The 9,148-nt window shown below is 42.4% G+C and overlaps 1 protein-coding gene across 3 annotated transcripts in view; it reads left to right on the top strand.

Annotated features, from left to right (window-relative positions):
• The first annotated feature begins 21 nt into the window (after positions 1-21).
• Positions 22-9,148, top strand: part of SORCS1 (sortilin related VPS10 domain containing receptor 1) — a 608,036-nt gene continuing 598,909 nt past the window's right edge. For all 3 annotated transcript variants that reach the window (XM_017851824.1, XM_017851825.1, XM_017851826.1), the window contains exon 1: positions 22-764. In XM_017851824.1, coding sequence (XP_017707313.1) covers positions 207-764 — 558 coding nt within the window. In that variant the 5' untranslated portion in view covers positions 22-206. The remainder of the gene's footprint in view (positions 765-9,148) is intronic.

A 9,148-nucleotide genomic window follows, 5' to 3' on the forward strand; every position in this document is an offset into this window, starting at 1 on the left:
TCGCTCCGTCCGGACCCGCGCTCGGCACAAGCCCAGCCCGGGCGAGCGGCCGCCACCTGCCTGGCGCCGCCTCCGCCCGCCCCCACCGCGGCCCAACTTGGATGGAGTTGGGGTCCTGAGCGCCGTCCCCCCACAGCCGCCAGCGCCGAGCTCCGCGCCGCCACCTTCGGTCCGGGACCCTCTCTCCGCTGCTCTTCGCTCCCGCGATGGGAAAAGTTGGCGCCGGCGGCGGCTTCCAAGCCCGGCTGAGCGCGCTCCTAGCCGGCGCGGGGCTCTTGGTCCTCTGCGTCCCGGGCGTCTTCGGCGGCGGCTCCTGCTGCCCCCCGCCGCACCCCAGCTCGGCCCCACGCTCGGCCTCGACCCCTAGGGGCTTTTCTCACCAGGGTCCGCCAGGCAGGGCACCTGCCACGCCCCTGCCCCTCGTAGTGCGCCGCCTGTTCTCAGTGGCCCCCGGGGACCGAGCGCTGTCCCTGGAGCGGGCTCGGGGCACTGGGGCATCCGTGGCGGTTGCTGCACGCTCCGGCCGGAGGAGACGGAGCGGTGCGGATCAGGAGAAGGCAGAACGGGGAGAGGGCGCGAGTCGGAGCCCCTGGGGAGTGCTAAGAGATGGAGGGCAGCAGGAGCCTGGTACTCGGGAGCGGGACCCGGACAAAGCCACCCGCTTCCGGATGGAGGAGCTGAGGCTGACCAGCACCACGTTTGCTCTGACGGGAGACTCAGCACACAACCAAGCCATGGTCCACTGGTCTGGCCACAACAGCAGCGTGAGTAGAATGGGACTGAGGGCAAAGGGGTGGAAGGACGGAAAGGGTTAAAGTCGGCTGTGTGATCTGGTGGAGAATTGGGGGGAAATAGGGTTTCCGGACTTGGGAGATGCTGCAAACTGGTCTTTGCCCACTTCCCCCAAGAGTTAACATCACCTGTTAGGAGACCAGCCTCCCCATCTCTCCCACCAACACCATCAGAGTCCTCTCCAAATGCCACAGTTTCAAACTGAGGAGTCAAATCCCTATTTCTTGTTGCCTTGGTCGCATTGGTGTGTGGAACTGAAGACCAGGCAAACAGAGGGGTTAAAGTTCTCCTAATATAGAGACGAAAGGGTTAAATTTCCAGGCAGGCTGACATCCCCTCAAGTGACTTTCCCTTTACTTGCCAGACTTATGTACTGGCTCAAGGAAGATTAAGAAGACCCATGTATGTAGGCGTTTTATTTTATTTCATTTTAATTTCATGCAGAGCTCCTAACCCCTTCTTCCCCATGAGGGAGAACTGCAGTGGAGAGTATAAGGTGTTCTTTAGTGTATCCTCTGCTTTGGGGGACCAAGTGGATGCAAGTTTCAGGACAGGAACTCTCCAGCATCTTCTAACAGCACTAAGCGAGTGTGTTTTGAGAACTGGGGCTTTCCAGCCTGTGAATGAGCGGTTGTTCTCTGGCATGGTCAGTCTCAGGAAAATCAGATATATGCCAGTGACAACAACTCCCTGTTCTCCCCCATTGCCTGACCTCCTCTAATGAAGAGCACAAATAAAGACTTAACATTCCCTTTATGAAGGCAGGAAAGGGATTGCTCAATTCCAGGAGGCTGGATTCCAGGGGACTTAGGATGCAAGTCCATGAGCTTTGGTCATATCAGGAAAGGTTTTAGATTTTCAGAAAAGCTTGCTTGTCTGCAATCTGAGGGAGCTATTCCCATTTAAATTGAACCTGAAAACTTCAGTGAGTTGAAATAATAAAGAACCAGCTTTGATTGTAGTAACTAACAATGATTTTAAAGTGTGGAAACTTCTCCAGACATAGACAAGAACATAAAAACCAAGGATGGGTAAAATGGGGGAAAAAATTTTCAAGTTTTACAGCTTCGACCAGGTAATTGAGATTGTAGTGTTTGTAATATGCACAATCTACACATTCTGGTACCTTTCAAAACGTTTTCCGTTGTGATGTAATTCCCAGAAACCTTCCCAGAGAAGTGCCACTTTAGTGAGTTGTGCTCATTGTCAGCTTTTAAATGAGAGTTGTGAACATTTTAAAATGCTAGTCTGTCATCATGAATTCCTTGGGTACATCGATATAAATTGTATTAAGGCAAATCATGGTAGATAATATTTAATATTGATGTATCTGTCCTGAGAGCGGTAGCAGGGTTTTCCCTACAATTCCTCCTTCACGACAGAGGCTGTGGTTTTATGTGGTTCTCAGGAGTGGTTTGATCAAATAAATGAAGCTGAAATTCTCTCCATTCAAGTTCTGGAGACCCTTGCCCTCATTCCTTACCTTAACTATTTTATGTTTCGTATCATAGCCACTAAAATTAATCCTCTAATTTGAACTCAAATCTTCTTAAACTGATTGAATAACTTTCACACTGCTTTAAGTGATTAACTCAAAGCTTCTGGCTTTGAGGGGAGATTTTAAACACATCAAACATGTTAGCTCTTGTTGTATTAAGAAGTAAAAGACCTTGGACTCAAAATGTTTCTGGCTTTTAATGTAATTCAAGCCGTAAAATATCACTCACCCATTAGACCTCTTTTTTTTTTTTTTTAGCTCATCTCTTGAAAGATCTTGGAAAGAAAGAGAAAAGTAGAATACATCTTTGGCAAATTTTTAACCTCCATTTAGGAAATGGCGCCAAGCACTGCCAGCATTAAAAAATAATAATAAATGCTGCTTATAATTCTAGTAGGGCTTGTTAGGGTCAGGGCATTGAACATGCAGGCAAGTCTGAGATAATGTAGGAAATAAGGTGATGAGTGTTAAAGTTTTGATCACTCAAATCATGTTAACTAATGAGGTGAGATTTCTGCCCTCTGAAGTCTCTTATTCCATAAAGACCTCTTCTGACCCAGTCCCTTCTCTGGTCATCACACACAACGGTGTTTCTTCTTTTTCTTTTGTAAGTATAGACATACAGACAGTGGAGAAAGAGAAATAGTCTTTATCTGTGTCCTCCAAAACAAAGCTAGTCCTACGTATCTGGACCAGACTCAGAGAAAGTTTAAAATATTTTTTAAAGGAAAAAAAGCATAAAAAAACTTTTTTTTTTTTTTTTTTGGCAGTTTTGTAGAATGCAAAGCAGAGTGGAGACCTGAATTCTAGTTCTGCTTATTTGTGGTTAGACCGAGGCAAATTGTGGATTTTTCCATCTCTGAAGTGGAGACTGTACCGGTCAGATTAACTACAGATAATTAGGAGCCAGGCTGTACCTAAGAGGGCAGCGTGACTTTAAAGCCTCATACACTTGTTTGGTACTCTGAACGGCACTTCACTTTACCCCAGAGTGGGAAATCCACTAATTTAAACCCGAGGGCCAGACTGGAGTGGTGGGGGGCATGGGGGACTCTCATCTTTTCACATTTAGATGTCCTCCCCTATAAATCTGCCTCCAAACCCATTCAGGGCCACAGGCAACACACATCCTGTGAACCCCTCTCACCTTTAGCAAAAAGCCTTTGCTAAGAAGAGTCTCTGATTATGACAACACCTGCATTCAAGGTGCAAATGCATGGTAATTATAGGCTGCCTGTCAATCTGGTGAAGAGTTCTGGATGGTTCACTCACCTCCTTCCCTTCTCTTTCCTGCCCCCTCTCAGCTGTTGGACTTGAGCAGTTGTATAAAGACATGTCTGTTTTGCCTCATCTGTGGGTGTGATGTGATTCCTCTGTACTGCAGTCTCGATTGATGGAAACTGTTGCTAGAGTTGGTGGAACACCTGGGGGGATCTTCTGGCATGAAAGGTGCTGGGTATGAATCATTTGTCATGAGCTTGGTGTCGTAAGCAAGAACATATTGTTCCCACCCTACTCATCCCAGGCATGCTGTGCCCTGATCTAAATTTATATAGTAATCCTTAGAGTGTTAAAATATATATTTGCCTTTATATGTATGCATAATGGTGTATGTGTTTATTCCTTATTTCTAAGGGATTTTAAAGTGCTGTAGCATTAATCTTTATAAAATTCTTTGTAGGTAGTAAGTAGGTGATGAGTGTTAATATCTCTTTTTCATATTTTTATGCCGGAGTTAAGTTTAGTATTTCAATTCACCACTCTGCCCCTTTCTCACTGGCAATTATATTACAAGATGTGTTAACAGAGGGTTTTACTTGACTTCTATTTTGCCATAATGACATCTTTAATGTTACATTTCTCATAGCACGTGATGGACTGCTTGATTTCTGTGTACCTCTTTGCTTCCAGTTGTTCTGGGATTTGACATTTACCCTCCAACATTAGTGAATAAATTGAGTCCCAATCTGGGCCAACTTCTGGGATAGATGCCTTACATTCATCATCTCACTTAATTTTTCACAGAAATGTCATGAGTAGGTGTTATTATTGTCATTACATACAGGAGGAAACTGAGGTTCCAGAAGGCTAAATGAATTGCCAAATAGACACAGGGGGTCAATGGCAGAACAGAGACTGTCACCCAGAGTGATCCTATGCCCAAACTGCACAGAAGGTCGCTTGTACAATGGACTTTAAAATAGAACAGAAAAACTCAGACCTTTTGGAATCTGTATTTTAGATAATCCTGTCTTGAGTTGATTTCTGATGATGGTGGAGGAGGATGTACTCTTAGCTGGAAGCTCCATCTTCTTGTAGAAAAGCGAGGACATGAACACGTGCCTGTCACATTGCACTCTTTACCTTAAGTAGTGATTTGGTTGTTCTCTCATCCACCCACCTCTTCATCTTCAGTGAGATGTGGAATCTGCACCTGGTGATTCAGTGAGCAAGAGGTAACCTGCGATCTTTCATCTTTCAGCACAGTTGTTCTTCAAGAATAGATTCCTTTTCTAATGTAATGACAAATCTGATATTATAGACATGTTGGCTATGAATGCTTGACTTGGCTATACATTTTGATACAGTTTTTTTTTTTTTTTTTTGGTGGGAGGGGTGCTGACCTTTTAAAAAGTAAAATGATAAAAGATTTTAGCTTTATCTAGCAAGCCTACATAATTCCTTCTCTCAGTACTTAATGCTATATGAATGCTAATGTGGTGTGATTTGGAAGGCAGTGGGTTTGAAATCAGACAGATTTGAGTTTGAATCTTAGTTGTCCTGCTAAATCAGCACATTGCCTTGAGTAAGTCACTTAAATTCTTCAAGCCTCAGTCTCCCCATCTAAAATATGGGGATAGTATATCTTTTGGAGGCTTTTTGCTAAAGAGGCGACATCGTGGATACAAAGTGCTTTGTTCATAGTAAATACTCAATAAATGCTACTTACTTTTCTTATGAGAAGAAAGAGTTCTTTACTGGGAATTAAGAATTGTGGGTTATAATCCTGGCTGTATACAAAAATTATATATGTAGTCATAGCATGTTGAAATGTTGTGGCCTCAATTTCATCCTTTGTAAAATGGCGCTAATAGACTAAAATCCTTTACAGGTCAAAACTAATTTAGTAGTTTGTTCATACAGATACTGTGTACCTACTGTATTTACTAAGTAAAGTGCACTAGGAGTGTTGGGGATGCAGAAATAACACAAAGACCTATACCCTTGACCTGTAAGGGAACAAACCTTTTATTTCACAAGATTCTTCCTTTTTCCTCAGTTCATATGCATATCTATTTAAGGAAAATCAAGTAATTTGAGATCCCAGCAGGCCTTCATGTCAATCTGGGCACATGGTTTGCAGCAAAACATAGTTTATTAGGTTTGTTGTATTACATCTTCATGTTAAGGAACTTGCTATCTTTGGACCTCCCCGCCCCCCAAAAAAATACCCTAATGTGAAATTGGAAAGTAAAAATCTCTTAGTTATTGAATGAGATTTTCTAGCGATCATTGACATGAATGTTGACTCTCAGAACTATATCCACATTTTTTAAAAGAGACGCCTTAGAAATTTATAAGATAGGGCAAAAAAGCAGATACACCAATCACATTTATATATGAGAGTAATGATTGCTCCCATTTAGGAGTAATTGCTATGTGTCAGCATTATGCTAAGAGGCTTACACAAATTATTATATTTAGTTTTAATTCAACAAGTATTTATTGAGTTCCTAATATTTGTCATTCACTGGCATACGGATATTTGTGAAGTGCTACACAAGATGAAAAGAAATAATTCCTGCCCTCAATGAGCTCTTGGTCTTGTACACAAAGAAACTTCTTAAGAGACAGCGGGAGATGTGCATTCTCTGAGGACAGAACATGCTGTAGGAGGTCAGAGGAGAGTTGGACATCTTCTTGCTGGGGTGGCCTTCAAACTGGATTGTAGAGTATGTACTTCAGACAAACCTTGATGTGTAGAGAAGATTGAAAGTAACAGTTGGAGATGATTACAAGGATATTTTTAGCTGAATGGATGTCATGACTAAAAGTTGAGAGATGTAAACCTTCCTCTTTATATCCAGGAATTTAAATTACTTTATTTAAATACTATGTTTAACTAAAGTTTCAACCTTAGGAATGATTGAAAAATATGAATTAAGCAAAATATATACACATCAATCTTGTAGTAAATTTGGGTACATTCCAAGCCCAGTAGGAAAATAAAAACCTTTATGGTCACTGAGAGACATGACTGCCCTTATTTGCACATTAAATCTTAGCTGGAGTCATCATCATTTCATTTTTACCTTGACATTTTCCACACAGAGTTTTCACAAAAGGACTTTCTTTTGTTTAAGTTGCTGATGAGAGAGATCACTGTTCAGGCTGCCTTGAGGATAAATTGATTTGGCTCCCTGCCAGCTTATATTCAGTCACTAAATGTATGTAAAATATTTGTCCTGTTTTTGTGTATATCTCAATTACTGGCCCTTATTTTGTGGCTAAAAGGTGTAGAGAAGGCACTTGTGTCTCCTGGAGGGGAAACTGCCAAACAGCGTCTCTGCAGTGACTAAAGGGGATGGCAGAGAAGAGATGTGTTCATTGCGAGGTGAACCCAGGCTCCATAAAAGTGCAGTGGTTCCTGTTAAGGAGCTCAAACTCTGCTCCGATTGTATGGATGGAGTAAGCAAACAGTTGGCAAGAAGCAAAGGTGGAATCTTACTGTGCAACGTTTAGAATGAAAGAACAGCTTATCCTAGAATGTAGATAGGAATAAAAAAAGGACGTGGATGCTCTGTCGGAAATCCTATGTGAGATTTTACACACATATGAAAGATATTGTGTCTATTTCTATAGCACTCCTGAATGTTTTTATACCACTTTAGATCAGTTATAGCCCTTTTTTCTCTTTGCAAAATGATTCAGTTTTCAAAGATCGACACATTACTTCCATTACTTAAGGTATTTCTTCTCACCACAATTCTATAAGATAGGAAAGACAAATGTCATCTACACTCTCAGATAAAGAAACCAAGATGTTCCTATTAAGTAGGTCAGTTAGTGGAAGAAGAAGGTCAAATAACATTTGGTCACACTGTAGGAGTGATTCTTGGTTTGGCCCACTGCTGGCTTGCCACAGGCAAGAGTTAGAACACAGCTGCACCCTAGCCTTGTGGTTTGTCTGAAGCCCATGCACCTGTGTCCATAAGGTTTTCCATTGTGGGCAGAAGAGTGAATAATGGCCGTAGAGCTCCTGAGTTCTAGGTTCCGCTTTTCAAGTTGTTGTCTTGGGCTTCAAAACAAGTAGCCTCATGAAAAGTCATGCTCTTGGCATTGTTTAAACCTCTGAAGTTCCCTTAAAGAGTGATGATGGGACCTTCTGGAAGTGAGGTTCCTAGTAATAACCTGTCTGCCATATATATTCCACTGCTAATGAACTTCAGAGATGAGACTACTTATGACTGGGTTTATTGCAATAGTGGTTGGGGTAGAAAGGAGGTACAGCTATCTCTTCCTCTGTTTAATTTTCTTATGCAGATAAAAGCTAGTTAAAAATAATATTAAAGGTGGTCTCACTATGTCTTCTCATATAGGAAACCTAGAGTATTAATCAACATTTTGGAGCAGCAGTAGTCAAGCTGAAGGACTGCCTGTTGATGCTAATGGGTTTTACTTGCTCTAGGATTATAATTGAGTTACCAACTATAGCTTTTTCTACTTCTAACTTTTGGGGTGATAGTGAAAGAAGAGAGCAAAGGAAAGTTTGCTGAACATCAGGGACAACTCTGTCTACATAAGACATATTGATTATAACAGAAGTCTCCTTTAACAATATTAATATGAATAACCACCAATTTAGTGAACAGCTTCCCCAGAAATATGATCTGGAACATCACCACATGATTTTTCTTGATTCTCACAAGAATGTGAGAATATGTAGTTTATGAACTACATATTGTTGTCCTCATTCTAAAGCTGTAGAAGTCAAGCATAAACAACTTGCCAAAGGTTACCCAGCTAGCAGGTGGCAGAGCTGGGATTTGATTTTTGCCCTTTCTGGCACCAAAGCTGTTTCTGCTAAATCATGCTTTGTATGGGTTTTTTATATAAGTTCATTTTGAATGGGTTTATTTTGAGTTTCTTTTTTTTTTTTTCTTTTTTTCTTTTTTCTTTTTTTTTGAGACAGATTCTTGCTCTGTCACACAGGCTGGAGTGTAGTGGTGCAATCTCTGCTCACTGCAAGCTCCACCTCCTGGGCTCACGCCATTCTCTTGCCTCAGCCTCCCAAGTAGCTGGGACTACAGGTGCCCGTCACCGTGCCCGCCACCGTGCCTGGCTAATTTTTAAAGAACTCCACAATTCAGTGCAGATGGGGTGATAGGGGAACTCTTGATATGAATGACTTTTCTTGGGGGTCTCCCTTTCACTTCACCCCATTGTCAGGTCACTGACACTTTACTTGGCAATGACTCACTCCATGATGCAGTTTGGGTTGAAACCCTCACCTCTGTCCATCCCCACAAGTGGCTTCCGGGGGTTATTAATGTGTGTCATCTTGTTATCCTGGGAGGATGTTTGGGATGGGCTGTTTGGTTTCTCCCTGCTGACTAATGACCCTACAGTGACAGTGTGTACAACGTGTACACTTTTTAAAGAAAGTGCTAATAAGAATCATGTTATCAGACAACCAACTAATCATGTTGTGCCCTGGAACCAATAGATTGATGCCTCTAGTCGTATTTCCCTAACCAGAGTAACGGGAGCTGTTGAGACACAAAATCATGGGCTATCAATCCTTCTGCTCCAGGGCCTTTGGTGGTTTGGGGCTGGGTGGTGGGTGACTGGCGGGGG

The sequence above is a fragment of the Rhinopithecus bieti genome, unplaced genomic scaffold (genome assembly GCF_001698545.2).
Source record: "Rhinopithecus bieti isolate Rb0 unplaced genomic scaffold, ASM169854v2 scaffold_31787, whole genome shotgun sequence".
Taxonomy (NCBI): Eukaryota; Metazoa; Chordata; class Mammalia; order Primates; family Cercopithecidae; genus Rhinopithecus; species Rhinopithecus bieti.